The 24,288-nt window shown below is 34.3% G+C and overlaps 17 protein-coding genes and 3 non-coding genes across 20 annotated transcripts; 12 read left to right on the top strand and 8 right to left on the bottom strand.

The window, feature by feature from the left end:
• Nucleotides 1-108: 108 nt before the first annotated feature.
• BMR1_03g03300 (methionyl aminopeptidase) lies at nucleotides 109-1,358 on the bottom strand (the record flags this gene model as incomplete). Its single annotated transcript, XM_012793817.1, has 6 exons — nucleotides 109-167; nucleotides 192-504; nucleotides 553-712; nucleotides 761-975; nucleotides 998-1,172; nucleotides 1,195-1,358. The coding sequence occupies 6 exons, from the start codon at nucleotides 1,356-1,358 to the stop codon at nucleotides 109-111; spliced, it is 1,086 nt and encodes a 361-aa protein (XP_012649271.1).
• On the top strand, nucleotides 1,465-2,142 carry BMR1_03g03295 (tRNA (guanine(9)-N1)-methyltransferase; the record flags this gene model as incomplete). Its single annotated transcript, XM_012793816.1, has 1 exon — nucleotides 1,465-2,142. One exon carries the CDS (start codon nucleotides 1,465-1,467, stop codon nucleotides 2,140-2,142), a length of 678 nt encoding a protein of 225 aa, XP_012649270.1.
• Nucleotides 2,143-2,269: 127 nt separating this feature from the next.
• On the bottom strand, nucleotides 2,270-2,859 carry BMR1_03g03290 (thioredoxin, putative; the record flags this gene model as incomplete). The annotated part of the gene is made up of 3 exons (XM_012793815.1): nucleotides 2,270-2,386; nucleotides 2,407-2,565; nucleotides 2,587-2,859. The coding sequence occupies 3 exons, from the start codon at nucleotides 2,857-2,859 to the stop codon at nucleotides 2,270-2,272; spliced, it is 549 nt and encodes a 182-aa protein (XP_012649269.1).
• On the top strand, nucleotides 2,988-3,570 carry BMR1_03g03285 (conserved Plasmodium protein, unknown function; the record flags this gene model as incomplete). Its single annotated transcript, XM_021482152.1, has 4 exons — nucleotides 2,988-3,062; nucleotides 3,083-3,405; nucleotides 3,427-3,480; nucleotides 3,501-3,570. 4 exons carry the CDS (start codon nucleotides 2,988-2,990, stop codon nucleotides 3,568-3,570), a joined length of 522 nt encoding a protein of 173 aa, XP_021338703.1.
• Nucleotides 3,882-4,960, top strand: BMR1_03g03280 (RNA recognition motif. (a.k.a. RRM RBD or RNP domain); the record flags this gene model as incomplete). Its single annotated transcript, XM_012793813.1, is given in 4 exon segments — nucleotides 3,882-3,890; nucleotides 3,910-4,041; nucleotides 4,132-4,310; nucleotides 4,651-4,960. The coding sequence occupies 4 exon segments, from the start codon at nucleotides 3,882-3,884 to the stop codon at nucleotides 4,958-4,960; spliced, it is 630 nt and encodes a 209-aa protein (XP_012649267.1).
• BMR1_03g03275 (PPPDE putative peptidase domain) lies at nucleotides 5,927-6,947 on the top strand (the record flags this gene model as incomplete). The annotated part of the gene is made up of 4 exons (XM_021482151.1): nucleotides 5,927-6,461; nucleotides 6,512-6,571; nucleotides 6,593-6,870; nucleotides 6,891-6,947. 4 exons carry the CDS (start codon nucleotides 5,927-5,929, stop codon nucleotides 6,945-6,947), a joined length of 930 nt encoding a protein of 309 aa, XP_021338702.1.
• A 116-nt stretch (nucleotides 6,948-7,063) lies between these two features.
• On the top strand, nucleotides 7,064-8,432 carry BMR1_03g03270 (DNAJA5, DnaJ homolog subfamily A member 5; the record flags this gene model as incomplete). Its single annotated transcript, XM_012793811.1, has 2 exons — nucleotides 7,064-7,273; nucleotides 7,626-8,432. 2 exons carry the CDS (start codon nucleotides 7,064-7,066, stop codon nucleotides 8,430-8,432), a joined length of 1,017 nt encoding a protein of 338 aa, XP_012649265.1.
• A 1,139-nt stretch (nucleotides 8,433-9,571) lies between these two features.
• Nucleotides 9,572-10,729, bottom strand: BMR1_03g03265 (Pre-mRNA-splicing factor srp2; the record flags this gene model as incomplete). The annotated part of the gene is made up of 1 exon (XM_012793810.1): nucleotides 9,572-10,729. The coding sequence occupies one exon, from the start codon at nucleotides 10,727-10,729 to the stop codon at nucleotides 9,572-9,574; it is 1,158 nt and encodes a 385-aa protein (XP_012649264.1).
• Nucleotides 10,730-11,411: 682 nt separating this feature from the next.
• BMR1_03g03260 (hypothetical protein) lies at nucleotides 11,412-12,028 on the bottom strand (the record flags this gene model as incomplete). Its single annotated transcript, XM_012793809.1, has 2 exons — nucleotides 11,412-11,744; nucleotides 11,765-12,028. The coding sequence occupies 2 exons, from the start codon at nucleotides 12,026-12,028 to the stop codon at nucleotides 11,412-11,414; spliced, it is 597 nt and encodes a 198-aa protein (XP_012649263.1).
• BMR1_03g03255 (hypothetical protein) lies at nucleotides 12,112-13,382 on the top strand (the record flags this gene model as incomplete). The annotated part of the gene is made up of 3 exons (XM_021482149.1): nucleotides 12,112-12,328; nucleotides 12,621-12,881; nucleotides 12,931-13,382. The coding sequence occupies 3 exons, from the start codon at nucleotides 12,112-12,114 to the stop codon at nucleotides 13,380-13,382; spliced, it is 930 nt and encodes a 309-aa protein (XP_021338701.1).
• On the top strand, nucleotides 13,600-14,471 carry BMR1_03g03250 (conserved Plasmodium protein, unknown function; the record flags this gene model as incomplete). The annotated part of the gene is made up of 6 exons (XM_021482148.1): nucleotides 13,600-13,728; nucleotides 13,750-13,854; nucleotides 13,876-14,149; nucleotides 14,175-14,234; nucleotides 14,255-14,348; nucleotides 14,369-14,471. 6 exons carry the CDS (start codon nucleotides 13,600-13,602, stop codon nucleotides 14,469-14,471), a joined length of 765 nt encoding a protein of 254 aa, XP_021338700.1.
• Nucleotides 14,596-15,429, top strand: BMR1_03g03245 (hemolysin III (HlyIII); the record flags this gene model as incomplete). Its single annotated transcript, XM_021482147.1, has 2 exons — nucleotides 14,596-14,920; nucleotides 15,017-15,429. The coding sequence occupies 2 exons, from the start codon at nucleotides 14,596-14,598 to the stop codon at nucleotides 15,427-15,429; spliced, it is 738 nt and encodes a 245-aa protein (XP_021338699.1).
• BMR1_03g03240 (methionyl-tRNA synthetase) lies at nucleotides 15,873-17,233 on the bottom strand (the record flags this gene model as incomplete). Its single annotated transcript, XM_021482146.1, has 5 exons — nucleotides 15,873-16,088; nucleotides 16,109-16,177; nucleotides 16,198-16,754; nucleotides 16,775-16,905; nucleotides 16,926-17,233. The coding sequence occupies 5 exons, from the start codon at nucleotides 17,231-17,233 to the stop codon at nucleotides 15,873-15,875; spliced, it is 1,281 nt and encodes a 426-aa protein (XP_021338698.1).
• A 483-nt stretch (nucleotides 17,234-17,716) lies between these two features.
• Nucleotides 17,717-19,818, top strand: BMR1_03g03235 (UTP25, DEF, U3 small nucleolar RNA-associated protein 25; the record flags this gene model as incomplete). Its single annotated transcript, XM_021482145.1, has 5 exons — nucleotides 17,717-18,640; nucleotides 18,664-18,906; nucleotides 18,928-19,038; nucleotides 19,060-19,531; nucleotides 19,553-19,818. 5 exons carry the CDS (start codon nucleotides 17,717-17,719, stop codon nucleotides 19,816-19,818), a joined length of 2,016 nt encoding a protein of 671 aa, XP_021338697.1.
• Nucleotides 20,054-21,360, top strand: BMR1_03g03230 (E3 ubiquitin-protein ligase RING1; the record flags this gene model as incomplete). The annotated part of the gene is made up of 3 exons (XM_012793803.1): nucleotides 20,054-20,173; nucleotides 20,194-20,701; nucleotides 20,783-21,360. 3 exons carry the CDS (start codon nucleotides 20,054-20,056, stop codon nucleotides 21,358-21,360), a joined length of 1,206 nt encoding a protein of 401 aa, XP_012649257.1.
• A 301-nt stretch (nucleotides 21,361-21,661) lies between these two features.
• On the bottom strand, nucleotides 21,662-21,733 carry BMR1_03g03226. Its single transcript has one exon. It is a non-coding gene; the product is annotated as a tRNA-Pro (tRNA).
• A 96-nt stretch (nucleotides 21,734-21,829) lies between these two features.
• BMR1_03g03225 (conserved Plasmodium protein, unknown function) lies at nucleotides 21,830-22,264 on the bottom strand (the record flags this gene model as incomplete). The annotated part of the gene is made up of 4 exons (XM_021482144.1): nucleotides 21,830-21,946; nucleotides 21,967-22,041; nucleotides 22,063-22,096; nucleotides 22,146-22,264. The coding sequence occupies 4 exons, from the start codon at nucleotides 22,262-22,264 to the stop codon at nucleotides 21,830-21,832; spliced, it is 345 nt and encodes a 114-aa protein (XP_021338696.1).
• Nucleotides 22,265-22,355: 91 nt separating this feature from the next.
• BMR1_03g03222 lies at nucleotides 22,356-22,427 on the bottom strand. The gene has a single exon. It is a non-coding gene; the product is annotated as a tRNA-Pro (tRNA).
• A 259-nt stretch (nucleotides 22,428-22,686) lies between these two features.
• BMR1_03g03221 lies at nucleotides 22,687-22,758 on the top strand. The gene has a single exon. It is a non-coding gene; the product is annotated as a tRNA-Pro (tRNA).
• A 128-nt stretch (nucleotides 22,759-22,886) lies between these two features.
• On the top strand, nucleotides 22,887-24,198 carry BMR1_03g03220 (Cyclin-L1-1; the record flags this gene model as incomplete). Its single annotated transcript, XM_021482143.1, has 5 exons — nucleotides 22,887-22,997; nucleotides 23,021-23,125; nucleotides 23,207-23,541; nucleotides 23,564-23,660; nucleotides 23,683-24,198. The coding sequence occupies 5 exons, from the start codon at nucleotides 22,887-22,889 to the stop codon at nucleotides 24,196-24,198; spliced, it is 1,164 nt and encodes a 387-aa protein (XP_021338695.1).
• Between the last annotated feature and the right edge of the window lie 90 nt (nucleotides 24,199-24,288).

Here is a 24,288-nt window from a genome sequence, read left to right as displayed (position 1 = left end):
TGGTGGGTAGGTTTTAATGATTTTAATATAATAGGAAGAAATTTAAGTATGAAAATTATTTAAAAATTAAAAATGGAAATTTAATATCAAAAACCATATTATGAATGGCTATACTTCAAAGTCTAGCGGAGGCGAACCTTCCAAGCGTTTAGTCAATATTTCAACACCTAAATGTCACAAAAGTAACCAACCAGTATCAGTTACAAGTAATTGATGCTCAAACATGGCAGATCTGCTTCCATCTGCAGTCACTACAGTCCAATTATCTGGCCATTTAACATCGTGATAACTGCCCAAATTTAGCATGGGTTCTATAGTGAATACGTGACCAGGTTTAAGAAAACCTATCGCCTTGTTCTTCTTATAGTGTGGAACTGTTGGTAATACATGAAAGTCTGTACCTATTCCATGGCCACAATAGGATCTCACTATTGTACAGTTGTATTTGTCGGCTATTGATTGTATGTGGTAACCTATATCACGGTACATAATTCCAGGTTTGCACTGTATAAATCACTTGAAAATTCAAATCATGTATATTTTGATACTTACATGATCTATTGCGTTCATCAATGCTTCATATGCAGCTTTAGTGACTCTCATGGCATCATTATCCACCTGTCCAATGTGGTATGTTTCGGATAAATCTCCATGGGCGCCTTTATAATACACCGTTATATCTATGTTGATAATATCTCCATCTTTTAAGGGTCTATATTAGCTAGTATGCATAATTGGAACTCGAAAATTGCGTAATTACCTAGAATCAGGTATCCCGTGACATACAACTTCGTTGACCGATGTGCAAATGGATTTGGGATAACCATAGTAATTTAATGGCGAGGGATAAGCACCATTTTGAATGATAAATTGATGAACTTTTTCGTCAATCTCCTCAGTAGTAATTCCTATACGTAGTAATGAATGAGCATAATCCAATGCTTTTCTACCTATCAAGCAAGCTTCCCGTATTGCCTATGTTAGAACTTGTAAATACTTGTATCTGATCTTTTGGGTATGAGATTATGGTATGGGCTCTCTTTGACATTTGTTCTGACAATGGAATCCCAGTGTCAGCGTAGTCAGGTTTGTTAACTGATTCTGACACAGAAATTCTCGGTTTTCTGGGATAAGGCCTTAATGTCCCAGTAAACTTATAGTTTTCAAAACACCTAAATCACAAACTATTGATACTTCAAGAGAGGATTGGCATGAAAGTGTGTCAGTTTGTGCTCATTCCAATTAAATTTGTAGCATTCCTGGGTGCAAAAGGGGGATTTGCGATTTTCATTTTTGCAAATGGGACAAAACATAGCATTTTGTACCACCTTACCACACGAAATACATACTTCAGTCATTTTGATGATCACATATGTGAGATTACAATTGGTAAATATAGTGATAATTCCCTTTATCTTATCAGTGCCCACTATGTGATGCTACTTTACTTTAAACATTTTATTCATGGATGATATAACGGCACAATATTTAACTAAAACAAATAACACCGTATCAACTACTTCTATTAGGCGTGTTGTTAAGGCGGAAAGTTATTACCACCGCTGTCAAGGGCAATGTAAAATAGTTGTCGATTGTGATTTCGCCCATTTAATAAATGAAAAAGAGAGCAAAAGCCTTGCTATACAGATTATGCAAGCATATGGCGCAAGTAGGCGGTCTGATCAGCCCATATCACTCGTTATAGCTGGTTTAAAACCTGGATTCTTGATGAAAGCCCTAAGTAACATATCTGGATACCCTAATTGGCTAATTACACTAACTAGTAAATCCGTGGATGAAATTTGCAACTCTGATAATACGGTGTTTTTATCAGCAGACTCTTCCCATTCCTTAACTGAAATAGAAGCTAGTAAAACTTACGTTATCGGAGGTATAGTAGATAGGAATCGTCATAAAGGGTTGTTTCACAGTAAAGCCAACAAACTTGGATTTAAATCCATGCGATTGCCCATAAGGGAACATATAAATCTCACAGGATCTCATATATTGAATGTACACTCTGTCTTTGAGATATTCCTCAACTATTACAAATACAATGGAAATTGGCAACAAGCGTTACTAAACGCGATACCGCAAAGGAAATTATCCAAACAACAAATTCAAACAACGGAGATGGTTTAAAAATATACAACATGGCACATTATATATTGTATATGATGATTAATTTGTTTATACAAAAAATTACAATAAATAACAATTGTTGTCATCACAAGACATTGTACCATATAAATAATGTGATATAACATTACTATTTCAAGTACCTATCAATCACAGCTTCAAAATCTTCCTGTGAGAATTCATCACCGCCTAATTCATCCAAACCAATGATTGAATGTATAACTTTGGAATCCTTTACCATAGCGATCTATGTCACAAATGTTTTACCGTAGGAATGCACCAGATTTTTAAACGCTCTGAAACAAATGGCGCCCTTTCCACGTTCAGTTTGACAAATAGTATCTTAAAATGTATTTCTGATAATTTTGATAGATATCCATCTACTTTTTGGCACCTAACAGTACTGGGACGATAAAAATGGATTACCTAAGTTAATTGAATAATCACCAGCAAATTACTACGCTTGCATATGTCAAAAAAATCCTTATCATTGTACACCTCATTTAGAACTCCATGCCCTTTAGCTAAATATTGATGCCTTTCCCTGTGATAATTCTCCAGCTCCCTTAACCTCCTTTCTCTAATCTTCTCCAACGAATCATCATCATTGTGCTTGGATTGGATGTGTTCGTAGCAGTTAATTATTCTTTCAACCTCTTTCTCCTTCTCTTCCAGAGCAGAAATGATTGATCGTTCCACCGAATTGACTATCCCTGTCATTAAAATTAGTATGTGACCCCATCGTGTACTACTTAATACATGTTCAGTACACTGGTAAATAATATTGTATTCACTAAATAATTAATATTTTACATATTAGTTATCAATAACAATCAATTGTATATGTTATGGAGGAAATACATGAGAAGCTTGGCAACCTTCTTCTCAAGGGCTGGACAATGCTCGGAAATTCCTGTCCACAAGTAAATCAAAGATAAATTAGTGCATGGAAACACCTTTAATGAGGAGTAAAGACAAGAAGATTTACTGCGGCAAGTGCGATATTTATCTTTCCCATGATATGCAATCAGTTGAACATGATATCAAGCTTGATCATAGAATGGATAATGAACCAATTGTTAACGAGGATCGCCCTAAAATGTTGGAATTCAAACCTTATGATAATCTGATGAAAATAACAAAAATTTCAATGAATGATGACAGTATTCACAGACCGAATTGGGATCCGGATAAATACTTTACTAACAAAATCGACCCCAAACTTAAAGATACTGTGATATGTATAATATCTAAGAGATTGGAAAAGTAAGATAGCTTTTGACGCAGATATATGGATTTATTGGAAAATACAGGATGTGATTCGTTGGTGGACATTGACAAGTAATTAAGAATTGATGTAGGGAATCACAACTTATATCTCTAATAAATAACTCTGTGTCTATACTAGCACAAATTAACTCAATGAAATAGAAAATATATCGTATTTAAACCACTGTGTCAGTAGATTGTAGATTGTAGATTGTAGTGTGTAGAATCATTAAATTTCATGACAATTAATCGCTAACTTTTTTTGAAAATAACAAATTAATAATCAAAAAAATATTTTTGTAGTATTTATATTGAAAAAACAGTCAAATTGCCATGTGGCTGTGATTATATGTGTGTGATATATAGATGATGGTAATACGGATAGTACGGGTTAGGTAACCCCACTACAAATAATTTTCGGGTTTGCACTTATTGGTGGTCGGTGAGTGGTTAACTAGTGGCAAATATTGAAAATGAGCTCAGTAAGTTCTATTTAATTAGAATCAAAAATGTCGTGTATACGTCGGCAACCTTTCGTGGAAGGTTAGATGGCAAGACCTTAAGGACCACCTTAAACAGGCTGGGAAGGTTTTACGGGCTGATATAATCGAGGACTATGAGGGAAGGTCTAAGGTACTACTTTATTCGATTTTATTATTTCATTAATATTCAGTTCTAGAAAATGATTGATAATCAATACAGCAACAATTAATAATAACTTAGGGCTGTGGTCTTGTCGAATTTTCCACTCCTGAAGAGGCTATGACAGCAATTAAAGAGCTGAATGATACAATGTTGATGGATCGACGTATATTTGTTAGGGAGGATAGGGAAGAGAATGGCACTTATTCTCAGAGGAGGGATAAGGATTTTAGGTCTAAGCAGGATAACGGTTATGATAGGTAATACTTGTTTATTATATCATGAATTCATAATTCTACTGAGTGTTATTAATTACACATGTCACAGTTTATGTCTTTATATAACATCTATTATTGACATATTTATTTGATTTTTAATGCCTTTCGTGTTACATGCGCAATTGATGATTATGCATATATATTTGTCATAAAGAAACAAATTATTCATTTGACATAATATGTAATCTAATGATTTGTATAATTGATTCTTTTATTTTCATTTCAATTAATCTTAATTAAATGTATACTTGTGTTTATATATATTATCACTGATACTATGCGAATTCTCCGTCATCCGTTATTACAATTTTCTATAACTTAGAAACAATTCACGCGATGGATATTCGAAGGGAAATTACAGTAACGATGGAGTGTGTGTTTACGTTACAAATCTCCAATGGAGAACACCATGGCATAGTCTAAAGGACCTGTTCAAAACCTGCGGTGATGTCATCAGGGTTGATGTATTGACATATGATGACGGCAGGTCAAAAGGAGTGGCTAGAGTTATTTTTGGAGATGAAGCTTCAGCTAGAAAAGCAATTTCTACGTACAACGATTACCTTGTAGATGGGAGGAGGATAAACGTGAGATTTGACAACGAGAGGCCCCCTCCAAACAGTAGCACCTAACACAGCTTTTCATCTAAGAATTATATCAGGTAGTTTAAATTACCTGATATAAATATATTCATTATAGTCGCGAATGAAGTTTAATTGTTTAACCATGCTTTTGGTGTGTACGGCTGATGATAGTACTGAATATGTCTAATTTAAATTTCTAAATTTTCGATCACGCCACATTCCACATTAACAGCATTTACCATTAAAACATTTAACTAGTGTTTGATTTAGCGCCGAATTATTGTTATGTACTGCATGCATCTAATGGAGTTAGTTTGTAGCATGGTTAATATGGACGTACGTTTCGTAGATGGATGGCTAAGGCATTTTTAAAAAGCAATTAAAATGATAATAGTTAGGGGAATAAAATTATTGTGATTGACAATGAATTATCTTTAACTTAATATAATATACAAATGTAATTTGTCAATAAACCAACAATATTAAAAATTAACATTAATATAATATTAGAGATACAATGGTTATACAGAAATTTGATTGTAAGTGGTTATACACAAGTTTAAGTAAATATAATTAGAAACATGTTATTTCATCAATGATATACACAAAATAAACTATAATAAGATTCCAATATAATAAATACTTATTAATTTGAATAATTAGACAATAAATTTACATAAATCCAAATGTAAAAAAAATAAACAATGCTCTAAACTATTTATTTGTGTAATTATTATAATAATGGAAAATTATTATATGTAAGAATCTAAATTTATAAAAGTAGAGTAAACTAAAATATGTAAATGGAGTGTATGGATAGTATGCAAATATGATATGAATATGATTTGATCTGTTAAATGTGTGAAATTTTGGAATAAATATGGTAGATGTGTGGATGATGTCATGAGCGAATGTCAAAATTTGTTGCATTATGCTGCCCTACAGGTGCAACTAGTTGCTGTTGCCCATAAGCATTTAGTAGGTGTGACGGTTATATTTTATTAAATCGGCACAATGTCTGCTGAACGTTCACAGAGTTTAACTACTGCTAGGAAGGTAGCACCTCAACGACGCATTGTGATATCTGAACAGTATAGCTCGTTACCTAGTCCTACCGGTGGCAGTGTTTATTCTGTAATTTCTTCAACTGGCCCTTCCACTATAGTATCACCAACTGAATCTTCTAGAAAAATAGCTGACGATACGACAACTAATGGTAACGTAATCATCAAGAATTCATCTGAACTCAGGCAGATAATGCTGAATGCCACAGCCAATAGTATTTCAAACAAATTATCAAATAATGAAACCAAATCAAAGTTTTGTAATAAAACAGTATTATACTGCAAGTCTAACTCACAACAGTTAGGTTCCACGCTCCAAAAATCACCACCATCGCCATTTCTATTCAAAAGAGTACTGTCAGATACTGTACATCTTACTAACACACCAAATGTTGAAACTCCCAGAGGGACTATTTATCTCAATATTTACAACCTGCGAAATGTATCCAATATGTTTAATACAATAGCAGGAATTGTGGGAGCGGGTAAGCACTCATTTTTCATTTTTACGCCACAAAGTAATAATATAATATAGGGGCATATCATGCTGGAGTTGAGATATATGGTTATGAATATTCATATGGCTATACCAAAGGTAACTGTAATTGTAAATTAGGCAATGGGACTGGAGTGATGAAAAGTTTCCCTAGATACCATCCCTCGCACGATTATCGCAAGACCATTTCAATGGGCCCTTCACCATACTCATTGGCCGAGGTCCATGAGATTGTTGAGGATTTAAAGAAGAAATGGCTCGGAAAGGATTACGATCTACTCAAGAATAATTGTCTAAATTTTGCTAGGGCGCTAACACTTGCGTTGGGTGGAGGGGAGATTCCTTCGTGGATTATGGGTCTGCAAAATAAGGTCAATTGGGCCAGGTCAAGTATCCAGGTACTACGGTTTTTATCTAGAAGGTAGAAGGAATGATGAGACTTAATAGGGCAACGCCCCTATTCAAACAGAAGTAAATCACCCTATAATCACTGTATATTATTAAATTTTAAACATCTAAAGTAGCATAGATATTAACTAGTATTGATAAATACAATCTTTGACTGTATGATGAATACATATAACTAGTTTCATGGACATTGCTAAGCAAATTGAGTCTAAAATTTGTTATTACGAAATCTTGGGAATTGAAAGTGGTGCCAGTGAAAGTGAAATTAAGAAAGCATACAAACAATTGGCTCTTAAAATCCATCCAGACAAGGTTGAACCGGAAAATATTGCTTTGTGCACAAAGGTTTTCCAAAAAATCAAAGATGCTTATCAGTGTCTCTCCAACCCTAAGGTTAGTGCTCAATTTCATTGTGATTTAATTAATTAACACATAAATATTAATTAATTATCGGAATTTCACATTTTATTTCCTAGTTATTTTTATCTTATAATAATAACTATTATATATAATTCATGATTGTATTATTTATCCTATAGCTATGTTATTATTACATTTTGTAATTATTAAACATATATTTTATTCTTACAAATTAATAATAATTTTTAATTATTTTAACAATTTATGAATTTATAGTGTTTATTAACTGTTTTAAAAGGCAAAATATTTTGACATGTTATATTAAGATGCTGTAATTATAATAACAAATGGTGTAATCTAATTTATTATTATTAATTGATGTTAGGACCGTAAATGGTACGATTCTCACCGCAAATTAATCATAAGAGAGGTACAGGAAGAAGAAAGTGAAGGTTTTAAATCAAATGTTAACATATGGGCTTATTTTGGCACTTGTTATAATGGATTTGATGATCAACCCGATGGATTTTTTACTGTTTATCGCAAATTATTTGACCAAATTGCAGAGGAAGAACTGCAATTTAACACTAGTGTCATATATCCTTCCTTCGGTACATCAAATAGTCCTTGGGAAATAACTAGAGCATTTTACAAGTTCTGGTTACAATTTAACACATGTCGTCCATTCGCTAAAGAATATAAGCTTTGTGATGCTGAAAATAGGCAAATTAGAAGATTGATGGAAAGGGAGAACAAGAAAAATGACACAAGGTTGAGGAAGGAGTTTTCAGATAATATACAAAAATTATGTTCTTTAGTGAAGAAGAGAGACCCACGTGTTGAACAGCATTCCAAAGAGATTGGCATTGCCAAGTCAATGCAGGCAATCAAACTTGAAAAACAGAAGCATGCAGTAGAGGAGGTAAATAAGATTGCTAGGCAAGAGAAACTGAGGGCTGAGTACGAATACTGGTTGGAGATGGAGAAGGAGAAAGAGAAGCTGATTGAACAAGGTCAGATCTTCCTAGACACCGATTCCATCTCAGATAAATCCGATACCTCCAAAAAATACTACAATTGTGATCCCTGTAACAAGATTTTCAAGTCGGAAAAGCAGATGGAATCACATATCAGATCGAAGAAACACATGAATGTAGTAAAGGCTCAGAAACAGTCACAAGTTGATTTGTAAATTATGCATTTAGATATTTATTATTTTTAAATTAACAACAAGGGCATTTATAATAACCGTATGTAAATGTCAATAATCGATTTATTATATTGTTATTTATCATCAAACTCAATGAATAATAAATAATACGTATTTAATATATCTATTTGAACAATAAACAATATAATTATGATGTTGTGTTAATATATATGACAATTGTAAATTACAAATATTATTGAAACCCCTATTACATAAATATCAAAATCTAGGCGAATACCAGAGTTAAAATAATTTAGAATGATAATATATCTTACATAGATAGGGATTGATTTTTTGGACAATATATGATGTATGTACAATAACTAACCACTATTATTATTTCATATAGTAACATAATTGTAACATATTTGTTCAACGGTGAAATAGAAATTAGATAAGTGCCATTAAATAGTATCATAACAAGATATGTTATATAATAAATAATTTGTAATTAAATATTTTTATCAAATATATGTATATACTTATGATCTATAACTACATATTAGACAATACATATATTACAGTTATTCGTTACTTGATAAATGTCTCTTTAGATAAAATATGTATATAAATGATATGTATAGCCAATTATTATTGATTATATTTTACAATAATTATGCAGACAAAGTGTAAATGTAGAATAAATAGACTCAGTGACCATTTTAGTTATTGATTATATGTATCCAATTAGCTGATAATTGCATTCATTAGATGGTAAATCGTTTGCTAAATTATCCATTAAATTTTACATGTTTCTAATAGTTATTATTAACCTATTACTATTTGTCATAAATATATGTGTGTATTTATATCACATATGTTGTTATATATGTTTATTACTACATATTAAACGGAGAATTATCATTCAAGAATATTATCATTGATGTCGGTATCAATGGTATAATTAAATTATATTATTTGATGAAGTTCTATGCTTTAATCAATTATTTTCCCTACAATCAATACTAAAAGAATATACCTTCTATATACAATGCCAATCATTGTTATCACTCCACAGCACTACATAAATAACAATTAACTATATTGTGTTAGTGAAAAGAAATTAATATAAAAATTACTAGTAAAAATGTCAAAATTAGAGATAGAGAAATTAGTACTTATCACTCTGACTTATAGTCCACCACCTGTGCATCATCGTCAAAATCCTTTCCCATCTCATCATCCCTAAACCTCTTGCCGTTAGTAGACAATTCCCTACTGTTGCTACGTTCTTCACATTCAGAATTAGCACCAGTAACACTCGATTTACCTATAATACTGCCCTCTATAATCTCTAGTTTGTTATTGGTTATTTGCTTCCCCTGCAGCTCCACTAACGCATTTTTAGCAGATTCAGGGGCCAAATACTCAATAACACCATACTTTTTACCATCCTTAATGACAATACTAGCATAACTGACCTCACCAGCGAGTCTACCGAAATCCTTTAAATCTTGCCAGCTAGTAGTCTCCTCAATGTTGGCAACAGTGACAGCATAACCCGGTTTATGCCTTGGAGGTGGAACCTTTTCGCGATACCTATTCGAATTATCGCTGTGCGGCTTCACTTTAATCTTTTCCCCATGTAAAATATACCCATTTAATTGGTTAAGTGCATCACTGGCACTCTCTGGCTTGTGATATTCGATGAATGCAAACCTCTTGCGCATATCACATTTAACCAATTCCCCGCACTTTTCAAATACTGCCTTCAACTCATCTACTGTAGTATCAAGTGGTATATTACCCACAAATACCTTGCAGGGATGGGTAGAATCTTTATAAGTAACGGGTACCGGTCTCTTGTAGTAACTATCTGGGGCACGGGAACGAGAGGAATACTTGCTTGGATGTTCGTCGTAAGCATGACGACGATCATAATCGTAGTTTCTATTAGGATAATCCCGTTCATTAGGATACCTAGGTTTGCCACGGTCATATGATGGATGGTAGTTACTTTGCATCCTCTTGTAATCAATATTTTGTGAGCGCCAACGCTCCGAAGAGTACCTATTGCCATAGTATCTTGATTCTTCTGGTGGAATTGATCCTCTATACCCCCTAGGTGAGATTGATCGGCCATGGTCATAGTTGTAACCATGGGATCGGGAAGGGTAATGATTTGGGGGTCCATCCCTATGCCTAAATTCTCTAGGCGGGTGATTGTAAGAATCGACATATCCCCTGGGTGGTGAAAATTCATGTCTCAGAATTGGTTCACCACCACGGCCGGGGTGATCATAGGGTCTACGCATGGCAAAAATGTGGAGCCCCACCATAAGTACACGCAATCATACCTCTCACTCATTACACATTAAGAATGCGACATCAAAAATTTTACATCTATACCATCTAATTACCATTCTATCTCTAAACAATATTTGCCAACCCTTGAGAATTGTCGAGTCTATTAATTTTAGTAGCTTGTATTACTGCTTTATTACAATTTGGAATATTTAAACATTGAATGATACAAATATAGTCAAATTCCAATAAAAGTCATGACTAATTAGTAAACATTTCCAAACATGATACAGACGTTAATGCACCATTGTATTATATATTGTCGAATGTAATTATGATGGGTTAGATAGATTCAATTTCGTTTTTTCAAATATTACTCTCATTAAGTATCAAAAACAGTACACTACATTTCAATGTCTACCATGGTACATGCACGTCCACCAAATATTCGATGCCGCATCACCGATTATAATAAATCAGAGTATTATCTACCATATGAATTTTGTTGGCCGGGGCAATGCAAAAATAAATGGGCGGATGAGAATTGATTATATGCCAATGATTTACTAAAACTCAATACCCAAACTAAAGGTTTGTTGTGTTGAATTATGCGATCATGAATTGAGGGGATTTTTCTACTTCCAATTCACTAATTTATGGCATTAATATGCCTTTATGTGTATATTGTACAGTGATCAAAAAACTATTAAAAACGGACTATGATTTCAAAAGGTTTATCGAATAGTTGTCCAACAAATTTTTGGTCTCGGAATACTTAACAATCTCCCTTTTCAGTTTCTCCAATATAATATTTGCTTGTTTCAGCTCGTTAATCACTTGCCCACACTCATTTATCACTTTTAGACAGTTTAATAGCGTATTCATTGATTTGCTACTATTACTGATGTTCCCTTCACTTTCCACGAGCTGGTCCACATTGATCCCGAGTTTCATCATACGCAACCTGAAAGCTTCGTAGACAATTTTGTGTTTAGCATTATCTAGCGCCAAAGAAAATTCGTTCTCATTATCAACCTGTGCAAATGCGTCCTGAATATGTATGTTCTTACGATAATCTCCCGACGCAACTTGAATAAGCAATTGATCCCTGCTTCTACGAGGCCAGAGTATTTGTCATTTCCTATAAGTTGCGATAGATGTTTGAAGCTGTAACGATGCGTATCGACGCCCTCAATACGCATGGCTTCCCTGAGCAGAATGGGATCGTAGTTGAGAGGCATGTTGTTCTGCATAAGCAGTGGCGACTCAGCAAATAAGGCATCCCAGACACAACACAACTCTTCCATTCCACCAATACTTCCTCCATCACTCATACTTATTGCCAATGCAGTATACCAAATTTATAGGAGAGATTGTCAGTTGATGTTAGATATGTCATGAGTAGTGGGGGTTAGGTATGAGTGATGGTCAGAGCAACTTTGCCAAGCTGAAGCGCAATTTAGCGTTTCTGAATGAGAAAAATAAGAATAATAAGATTAGAGTCAGTGAATCGCGCCTAATTGCATCTTTATATTTTTCCCATGTCCTCCCATCGTCATTTGGAAAATTAATATTGGCACCGTTCACTAGGTTGTCCCTTATGCAACAAATAGGACTGCGTAGCAATAACTTATGTAAGTCACATATTTCTGTTGCATATATATATATATATCAATTTTGTTACATAAAATTGGTAAAACATACTCGACACCTCAGTCCACCTTTTATTATCTATAATTATTAATTTGTATGGGTATTTTATATAATAGTGGTCGTTTAATTATTTTTTCTAAATAAAATTTTATAATAAGACCCACAAACATGTTACCAAACTCTAATCATATGTTATATATATAATATATTGTTTGGTTTTATATTCTTAACTGATAAATAACAATAGATATCAATTTTTTCAATTTAATATAGGGGGTAATGGTTGGAAAGGAGTTCATTTGCATCTATCAGTAGGTCTAGTATATCCTGCTGTCAAGCTATTATCCAATAGATCAGATTCGTACGTATCAACTAATACTATGGGCCTCACGGATTATTGCTTAAGAAATATATTGTCTACAAGCTTTGGGTTCTTCTTAGTATATCCGTTAGATGTGGCCTACACTTATATCGCATTGGCCAATCACAAGGTTACACTAAGAAGTTACTTAAGGCATACATTCAACACTCAGGGTGTGTATATATTACATATAATTGTAGTTTATATGCAAATATAACTTAGGTCTCGCTGGAATTTATAAAGGTTGCTCATTTGGTCTATTAGCAACCTTTCCTTATACCGCTATAGCTACACTGATCAATGACAATCTACAAAGAAGAATAAAATCAACTGTTGAGGTGCCAAGCCTAAACATTGATGGTAAAAATATGGATGTTGACAAGAATATTATCGCTAAAAAACTTTACCCGGTGTCATTTTATCCCTGGAATATAATAGCAGGGTCAGTATCCTCTTTATTGGCCCTAGGAGCAACTTATCCAATTGATACAATCAGAAGGGGGTATATAATTGGCAGCAATGGCTGCAACAGCGCAATTAATAGCATCAAAAGCACTCTTAAATCGGGGATCCGTGGCATGTACGGCGGATTTCTTACACGCTTTCTTATCTATATCCCATACACATTCATTTATATTGGCACATACAAGCCCATAACTCATCTACTTACATAATACTCAATATTGAGAGGCTGTAAATATTTTAATTTTTAGTAGGGAAATTAGTATTTTAAATTTCAGCACACTCTATACATAGAATAGCTAACATCATATATCTTATAGATAAAATAGTGAGTATGGTATGCTAAACTCATATTCTTGAATGGGGTATATGGTATGATGTTGTAGATTACACATTATGTGGTTAGATTTAAGTCGGTTTCATCAGAATATGAACGATTACCATTATTTGTGTAACAATTCACATCATTTTAGCACAAATAGTGTCTCAAAGACAGCAAATAGTAACCCTGTACAGTCACTATGGACTGCATTCAAAACTTACGCAGGCTTACAAGGAGTAAATAATTATTTAAATTAGGGACACCCTGATAAAATAAGTGAGGATGTATTTAAGTACTCAATAAACCTTTTAATTGCACAGAAAGACCCATTTACTTATCGCAACTTTAGGAATTATTTAAAGGCAACATCTCATCTAATATAGGGTTTGTGCGAATATTGTCGCATAATAGGCCCGAAGGCAATGCCAGAGGACAAACTTGATGAATCTCTACTATTTCTATTGAATCAATACAAGATAACTATGGTAATGACTGAATGTGAACTGGAAGCATGCAGCCATAAATATTTCACAGGCGAGACCAAAAAGCTATTGGCCGAAGCAGCAAAAGTTGAACTTGAAGTTGTTGAAAATATGCTATTACATTTTGACGTGTGTAAGACTGATCGCAAATGGTATCTACTAAGGCAAGCATTAGGTAAGAAACCAAACTAATTCATTAGGCCGGCCCCTACCTAAGAGTTATGATGAACGGGAATATGAGTCTTACCAGCGACCGATAAGTAATAAAGCAATAACCTAGTGGAATATATAAGGATGAAGAACCCACCGACACTGGAAGCTGAGATGATCGTCAATAAGTCCAAAGAATCAAAAAAATACATTGACCATCGAAAGTAAAAGAATATTTATTTAGGCCAAAGCAATGGCCTTGGTTTAGGAAGCCCACCAGTGGTATTAGCAGGTGGAGAACGCGTCCCTTCACCAAATATTTTCCACACCATTTAATCAAGCTATGACACAAAATTAAATTTGTAGGTATATCCACTTACAAATAAATAGTGTTTGTATAGTCATTAGCTATTAGGTATTAGGTATAGATATTGACTACTGTGGTGGTGTGGTGTCTATATAATAAAATAGATGGGGACAACTTCTAATGAAGAGAAGAAGATGCATATTTTGCCCGAAAATAACCCTAAAAATTCATCATATAAATTAATTAATCGCATTTTATCAATGAGAAAAAATTTACCATTGTTAAGAGGATTCTTCCACTTTATTATATTCCTGGAAAACCCCTTCCAAGCCTTTATTGCAGTGAATATGTGTAAAACCCTAGAATCTAAACTCACTTGTATGGCAATATTTTTGTCAATACAAATACACGTCACTTCATCCTCCCTTTTACACATAGTAAACTGGCCTCTTCCGTACAAACACTATATTCGCCTCTTCGACCACTCAGGTAACAAGAATATTGAGATATTTTTGTCTACTGTGATTAATATGATGATATATAACAACTAAAAATGCATAAAATGATAATATACCGTTTATGTAGGAATTTTTATGTATTCTGCCATTGGTCATTCTAGCGTATGGCACTACATTCTAAAATATAATATCTACTCACTAATCCTCATGCTGCAGTTATCATTCATGATTTTAGGGGTATTGTACACTAGTTTCATCGGCATACACAAATTAGGACGTGGTTTACGCTGCTTATTATATCTATGCCTTGGATTCCCCATTGTTCCCGCATTATACCATTTTTATATCAATAAATTATACGAATTGGTAGCAACCATATCATTAAGCCTATTTATTGCGGTGGTGGCTAGCATGGTTTACTCCAACAAATTGCCCGTGTTATTCCCCAATGTTATTGAGTATCATGAGATCTTTCACTTATTGGGCTACCTAGCTTACAAACAGGGTTTGAAGATTAATCGCATACTTTTATCGTTTTGAATCACTTCACATATTTCAACAATTATTTTCTCTATACTTGTTATATTTAAACTTTTCTATTTATTTTAAATAGTTCTAAATCTATTATTGATTTTTACGATCACTCGCATTCACTGTCTCAATTCTGCCTAGTTATCACAACAGTCACCTTATCCACTCTTGCGCCCAATCAGTACATGATATATAATATTGTTATTATATATCATTATATACACTTATTATACCACACAATTTAATTATATAACCTATGACGATTATTTAATGTATGATTGTCAATGTTAACTGCGTAACCTTATGTTGCAGAAATTATTAATAATAAAACAATCTGATACTTGTACAAATTTATAATCACCTTGGAATTATATATCTAAATTCACGTTTTTAACAATTTTATTGATAAAAACTAAAACAAAGCTTAACTAATTCGATGACCATGTTATAGATTAGAATAATTTTATAGGTTCAGCCCTCAGGAACGTGAAAGTTGATTGATTTGTTTCAAAACTAGTGTCCCTGATAATTTGTGGTTGGCCAAGCCTTTTCATAATCAGCTGGCTGGTGTTGGGTGTTACGGGATATGACATTAAAGCAAGTTTTTGAAGAGAGACTAGACAATTGTACAAAGTTTCATTTATATATTTGGCATTTGCCCATGGTTTCTAAGTCATTAATTCCATACCCTATCGTTTATATATGAATTAATTAGACTAGCAGTCTCAGTCAAAACCCGACAATACAAATGGAATTCCTAAATAAAATCTTGCCTACTCCTCTATCAACAATCTCCTTCAACGTCTCAATATTGTAATTCATGCTATTTATTAATTTATTATCAACGTTCACGAATCTGGTGTCAATTTTATCAACATTTGTAAGCTTCCAAAGAGATAGCACGCGATGCAGTATCTCCCCAAATGTGTTTTTCAAGTTGTAAATTGTCGTTGCAACTAATTTGGGAGTATATTCACAATCATATCCAAATCTCACAGAGTTGATAAGATTATACCGTGTAATGTCGCACGTTATCGCGTCAATGCTAGTGTCCAATGTATTGTAGTTTCTGAGGGATTTGGAAATCTTGTCTACCCCATTAAGCAACCAACCGTGAACCAGTAATTTACGGGGAAGCGGCAAATCCAATGACATTAACAATGCAATCCACAGAATCGCGTGGAATCGTAAAATATCCTTGCCAATAACATGCACACCAACATTATTTCCGATGACAATTTTTTGGTTATGACAGAACAAATCACCACAATAATTGGAAGCTGTTAAATAGCCGATTAGTGCATCGAACCAGACGTAAACAATGTCTTTTGAATCTGATTAATTGAGTAATTACTTGTGATTGGTATCCCCCAAGTAGAATCATTACGGGAAATAGATACATCCATTAATTTATTGTTTAGGAACGATTTGACTTTATTTAAATAAAATTTTGGCACTATAAAATCTTGGTTATGCTCGTAAAATCTATATAAATCCATACTAACTTTTCCAATTTTTCCTGGAAATTTGATAATTTGAAGTAGTACGTCTCTATCGGCTTTGTGAATTGATCATTACTGATGGAATGATTATCATCGTTTAGATATTCATTACCATAATAATCTTGGTTATCATTTATCCGCTTGTGATAAATGCCCTTATAGATAATCCCCTTTTCAACTAAGGTATTCCATATATTGATAACATTTTGTTTATGTTGAGTGTTACTAGTCCTAAAAAATACGTCATAATCCATGGCATATCTGTCACACATGTGTTTAAATCCACTAGAAATTTTATCTACAAAAGACATAGTATCGCCAACTGCTGAATCTGATACTTTCTTGCCATGTTCATCTGTGCCTGTTATTAGTTTAGAACTGGTGCCGTTTAGACGGTTAAATTTGTGTAAAAAATCTGATACAACACAAGTATATAAATGACCAATGTGTGGTGTACTGTTTGTATAGAAAAATGGCGTAGATATTATACTTTCGCTGCATTTAAGTATGCCCTTGGGGGTGTACTTATAGGCAACTACATTGAAAAATGCAGGTGTTACTATATATATCACATATGATATATATAATAGACCGTTTCGGAGGTTTTTATGCGATAATAAACAATTTTTGGGTGCCACTTCTCACACCATACAAAACATGTCAATTGAATACACTACTATTAATAAGTATGGGTGGCGCCAATAATCTGGTGTTGTATATAGAGGGTTACCAGACCATGGAAACATTCCAACTTTTGTGATTACTGCATAAAATTGTACATTTTGAGATGAATCATGGGTTTCAAGAAATGCAAGAAGAAGCGGTCGAGGAAAACACTGGATGCTGCGGAAATCCAGGAAATTGCCCGGGAATTAAAACATTCTAAACAAATTGCAAAAACAAATGCAGTATCAAATGTATTAAATAATGAAGTGGAGATAAGTGAATATGATAAATTGCTGAAATATTATAACGTACAGCCTGTAGATGATGACTTTGAGGATGAGATAGAGGTCAAGATTAACCAACTTGATTACATAAATCACCATAGATTTCATCAATTGAATGAAAAATTGAAATTTATTCCCATTGAACCAACTAGCTCACAGGATACTCATTTTTGTTCATTTAACAAGCAATTTAAGCAGTTTAAATTGGAGTGTGGTGTCCTTTCTATTAACGAACCAATAAAGATTGAACCACCTGGATTTGAAGCTTATAAAACAGCAAAAGATTATCCATTTATACAAAAATTGCTAAAAAATCTCACAAATCCATCACTTTATTTGCCTAAACCATTGATTAGACAGTTGAATAAAAATTATTTAAGTGTCAACAATGATAAATTTGATTCTCTACCGCTAAAATATAATTACTACGAGCAATTGCAACAGTTTGAGGAACAATTTAATTCACAGGAATTCGTCACATTATATTACTCACTTTCACATTATGTAGATATCCTTTTTACAGATCTAAATTACTCAAACACGGATATTGTAAGACTCTGTTATTGCCTACATATCCTATCGCATATTGTACAACATAGAAATAATGTCACATTTAATACGGGGAAAATCAATGAATCCAGTGAATTTATTGAGTTTGATCGTGATCAGGGGTTTACCAGACCCACCGTATTAGTGCTGTTGCCCACAAAATCTGCAGCATCTCACATTATTAAAATTTTTTCCAAGTTATTACCCATTTCAAAAAATGTAATAAACATGTAATTATTTAGTGTACAGATAAATTTGAAGGCAAATTCAACTTAAATCAAGAATCTATTGAGGAGCAGCGGCAACACTTTATGAAAACAAACAAACCGCTAGATTTTATGCAAAATTTCAACGGAGACATAGATGATTGTTTTAGGATGGGAGTAAGGTTTGAAAATGGCTTACTTCACCTGTTTTCCCCATTTTACAAGAGCGATATCATTATCGCATCTCCATTGGGATTAAGAGGAGTTGTGGCATCATCGGTAAATAATTTTGAGATTCAGGATCATAAGACTAGAGATTATGACTTCCTATCATCTATTCAAATACTGGTTATTGATTCAGCCAACGTTATCCAGTTTCAAAACTGGAGTGTTTTACTACAAGTATTAGAGGTACTTACGTTTGTCACACAGACCATCAATAAGCCTATTAAAAAAATGATAGACACGGATATTAGACGGCTTAGGACCAGTGCAATTGATGGATTTAGCAGTTACTATAGGCAAAATATAGTTATAGCCTCCTACCCTGGTATACTGATCAATGACCTATTCACAAGATCTAACAATTGCAGGGGCTTGATAAGATTGTGTAAACCAAGTATTGAATCCACACTGAAACTTGCAAATTTACTCAAAATTAGTCAAGTATTCATAAAACTAGAAAGTGACACCATTTCAAACTCATACAACACCATTTTAAGTGCATTCAAGCACACCATCGATTCGCTAGTATCGCTGTCAAAATTATTGATTGTTGTACAAGATTACAGTCATTACCTGCAAATTAGAGAGGCACTAGACTACGCCCAAGCGCAATATAAAGTTTGCCACGAATATTCCAGTAACAAAAAACTTTCTAGTGCTAGGAGGGACTTCTACCATGGTAAACACTGCAATAATTCAGGCGACTGTAAGATGCTGATCACAACATTTCGTTTTGTATTTTTCAAGCGCTACATACTAAGAGGCGGAAATTATGCAATCATTTTAGGGCCGCCGGAATATCCACCCGTGTACAATCATATATTGCTCTCTCTAGCCAATGCTGATAGTCGAGTGCTATGCTACTATACCAATTACTCTGGAATTGCATTGAAAAATCTTTTAGGGCAAATGTTAGCGGTGAAGCTAATGAGTAGTGATAAAGGCGTCTCTAATATCATAACTTAGTACGGGATAGCATTGGCATGGCCTTAATCAATTTGGCTGAACTATGGTTTATAATTATGCAATTAAATTCTCTATTAATATATAGATTTATCATTAAATATTTTGTAATAAATACACTTTATTTGATGTGAATTGAGAATCTTGAGTAATGAATGTTGATCAGACTTGTATGTATACTAGCCTAGTTATTGGGCAGTCATACCGTAGCAACTATAAGTGCTGTCCGTGCCGTGACATGAGTTGCGATTATTATTGCCACGTATGTAACTCGTTTATACACCCTTCACATATTCGTCATAGCCAGAATGATGAGGTGCTCTGCATAATTTGTAACCGCCCCGGTTTCGTGGAAAAGGTATGTATCTGCCCACGTAGATCGAAAGGGATGAAACTTTTGTTCAATCATTCAGACAACAAGCTAGTTATAGGCAATCCCGGCATGACAACTCTAGGGGTTCTTTTATGGATCCCTTTGCTGAGGTGTTAGGCGTACCCTTTCAGCAACTAATCAACGATTTATACCACTCTTCATTTCCCTTACACTCATCAACTACAGCTACCACCGACAATGTGAGAAGCGGTGTAAATGAAAGTGATAATGGAATGCAATATTTCCATGTGGATTGGAGCGTTGGAAACCCTAATAGGCAACAATTCCGGTTCACAGACTTAGCGTCTCTTCTAGGCCAATTCATGATAAACCCAGATGACAATTCGACTATGAACCAAATCATCCAATTTATTATGGAAAATGATTCCAACAGACATGGATCCCCCCCGGCAGCGGCTAAGGTTGTTAATAATTTGAAAAGGCATAAGTTGTCGAAGGAGGAATCGGAAAAGTTAGATTCATGCGCCATATGCCATGAAGATTACCAGGAAGGTGGGTATTTATTTTATATTAATATTTTTTTCTGATGAAAACCAGGAAAAGAAATTAATAAAACTAACTAAATACATTTAGGCGATGAAGTACACTATTTGTGCACTAATCACGAAATTTGTAACCACTGCTTCCACGTTGATTGCATTATTCCATGGCTCAAAGAACACAATTCATGCCCGGTGTGCCGATATGAATTGCCTACAGATGATCCTGAATATGACTCTAGGAGGGCTGATTTGAGGGAAAGAATTGCGCACCAAGTCACTCAGGCGGCCCAAGCCGCCAGAACTGATGGTTCGGATAACTCAAGATCATCAACATCTAATACAAACAACCAAGGCAACACGTTTACTGCCACAACTGCGGGTACTGGTACCTCTAGTATTGGCACTAGCGCCAGAAATACGGCAGCCGCTTCCGGTGGCAGTAGAAGAATAGATAGTACCTTTACCTTCCACTTCCCCGCTAGATCACAGAGGTCAGGCCAAAATGCAGCAACCAATCAGTCCTTTTCCCGCCAATATATTGCATCTAGACGAATGGTGCCTCTCTCTTTTGATCCATTGGACATATTTAACATTTCTAGGCAGAGACCAAATGTTAGTTATCATAGATCTGGCCCAGGTTCGGATTATGCAGGGTGTAGGATACAATAAACAATACTGCATGCTTAGAAATACAAAGTGCAATGTCACTTTATATTTTTTTTTGTACGATCATTTTTGTGATACTGGCAACGCTAAAATTGCAAAATTTGTTTATAGCAATTTTTAATTGTACCTTATGCTCTACGGCGTCAAATTAGCTTGTAAGTATTATATGCGTAATGATCTTTATTGGGTTAAAAAGTGTTATGTACGTTATGGAAACGCGCGATTTTATACAATTAAACGATAATTACATGTATCATAATATCCACTTAATTATTAGTGTTGGGGGATAACGCGAGTGGAAAAAGGGCTGCTCCGGGAATTGAACCCGGGACCTCTCGCACCCAAAGCGAGAATCATACCACTAGACCAAGCAGCCTTACTGAGACCGTGATTTATTCCATTACATAACTTTTTCTATGTGCGGATCACACAACTCATGTAAAATCATTGCAAGAAATTATTAAATGAAATGCTAATTGCTAAAATTAAGTGACTGTTCCAGATATTGCACCTGCCTCCTCCAGGGCCAGATCATGAAATCATCATTAGGCTTTATGATCCTCTTATCTCCCTCACTATTCACTACATCCTGTGTGAATGACTACATACTATACACTTATCATGTATCAAATTCTCAATTAACCTGCGATAAATAACTTCTAGCTCCTCAATGGGCAAATTTTCCTATCTTAGTTAGGCTTCTACCTTATTAGTGCATTTCCTATAGTTCCTCAGGTACCTATGTTAATTGTTGTCGGTATGATTTTTTGAAAAAAATATTTCCCTACCACGCCACTGCTTTGTAATCGATTGATGACTTGGTACTACACACGTGTGTCAGATAGTCGGAGATCCTCACGGCAAAATGCACATAACTATCGTATTCAACATGCACATTACACGACATTTATGTGTGCACTAGAACACATAATGTATGCTTATTAATATCTGATGAGCGATATATAACTGGAGATTAAAGAAATCAGGTTAATAGGATGGGGCTGCTCCGGGAATTGAACCCGGGACCCCTCGCACCCGAAGCGAGAATCATACCACTAGACCAAGCAGCCGTCGTCACAATGCTAAAAATATTGACCATACAAAATTTCATGTAATAAATACAAATAACGATTATTATTTATGACTAAAAATCATTAATAAATTGGAAAATGATTGATTTTGGAGAATTTTGTATACTTGTATAAATTCCATTTTTTCCGTAAAATTCAATTTTTATCAAACATAGACTTATAATAGAGTAATTGGTGAATTGTATATTATATAATTGATTATAATTGCATATGAGTCGAAAAATTAGACCGCCAGCGAGGTTGCTTGGTCTAGTGGTATGATTCTCGCTTAGGGTGCGAGAGGTCCCGGGTTCAATTCCCGGAGCAGCCCTTTTTCCACTCACATATCCCAACACTCATCATATTTAATACATGATTAGCATTAAATTATATAGTTGATAATCACATGTTATACATATGATTCACCATTATAATTATACATTCAATCGGTGAGGGTCAATGGTTCTAATAGTACCCCGGGAAATAATTGAATATACTCCATCCGCAAGACATGGCCTCTCAGCCACTCAGGAAGAGGCATTAAGGTTTTACGGCTGTCATTTGATCTATGTAAGATCGATTAGTTAATTCAGCAGGTTGGACTAAAACTATTTCTCAAATCGGTAACCATTGCCAGCGCTCAGGCTATTCTCCAGAGATTTTATTATAGACGATCGCTTACTGATTTTGACATCAGGGTATGGATTAGATTTCAGTTGGTAAATTAATTTAAAGTCGTTTAAATTAATTACATTCATATAATACACCCATTAAAACAGAAAACTGCAGCTGCTTGTACATTCCTAGCCACCAAATTAGAAGAAGACCCTAAAAGATTACATGAAGTGATTATGACCTTTTATCATATCGGAGGATTCCAAAAAGAGCCCCCTTCTTCCAAGGATACCGATGACTTTATGCATATAAGGGATGATATTTTACGATGTGAAAGTTACATTCTCAGAGAACTTGGATTTATGATATCCCAAGCACTAGTGCATCCACACCGTTACATCTTACAATATGTATACGCTCTGTTTAAGAATCTAAATGAATACTCCCAATATAACGTCAAAGATATGGCCCAAAAAGCATGGTCGTTTCTAAATGATAGGTGTTCATAATTTATTATTCAGTTCAAAAACCCCATTATGTTGTCAAGTACAGCCCTGGGTAATTGCTGCAGGGTCGATTTATCTGGCAGCTAATAGTCTGGGAATCTGTTTATCGCAAGTAAATCTCACATGTAACATAGGAGTGTAAGTGGTGCGAGATATTTGACACAACATGGGAAGAAATCGATTTTGTTTGCCGCACAATTACAGCTATAAGTGATATTAAAGTACCTGAATTCTTCAACATTGTGACTGAGGATGCAATTGTAGGTTATGATAATATACCGGATAAGAAACCAGCCCCTCCTAGTGTTTGTACTGGCAACATTGTAAATGCTAACGTAAGAAAGGATAATAATATTAATGGCAAATGTGATAATCAACACTCTGGCGTCGATAAATACCATAATACGGATGATGTGAATAATCAATATAGTATTCGAGATAGGAATGAGGAATATAATGATAGACACAATACATATTATGATAATAAATATTATCGCATTAGGGACTACAGCAACAAAGACAGTCACAGGGACAGATATAGAGAACGTCATAGTAGGGATAAAAATTACTATGATGTACATAGGAACTATAGCTGTAAGGGCATAGGTAAAGGCAGCAGGGATAGAGATAAGAGAGATTATGATATATAAAACCATTATTGTCATCATTTTTGCTAAATTTACACCCGTGCCATATTTAATATGGCACTCCAATAACAATAAACATAAACGTTAACATCT

The sequence above is a fragment of the Babesia microti genome, chromosome III, assembly GCF_000691945.2.
Source record: "Babesia microti strain RI chromosome III, complete genome".
Classification (NCBI taxonomy): domain Eukaryota; phylum Apicomplexa; class Aconoidasida; order Piroplasmida; family Babesiidae; genus Babesia; species Babesia microti.
The sequence above is the reverse complement of the archived record's forward strand: the minus strand, read 5'-3'. Positions and strand labels throughout refer to the sequence as shown.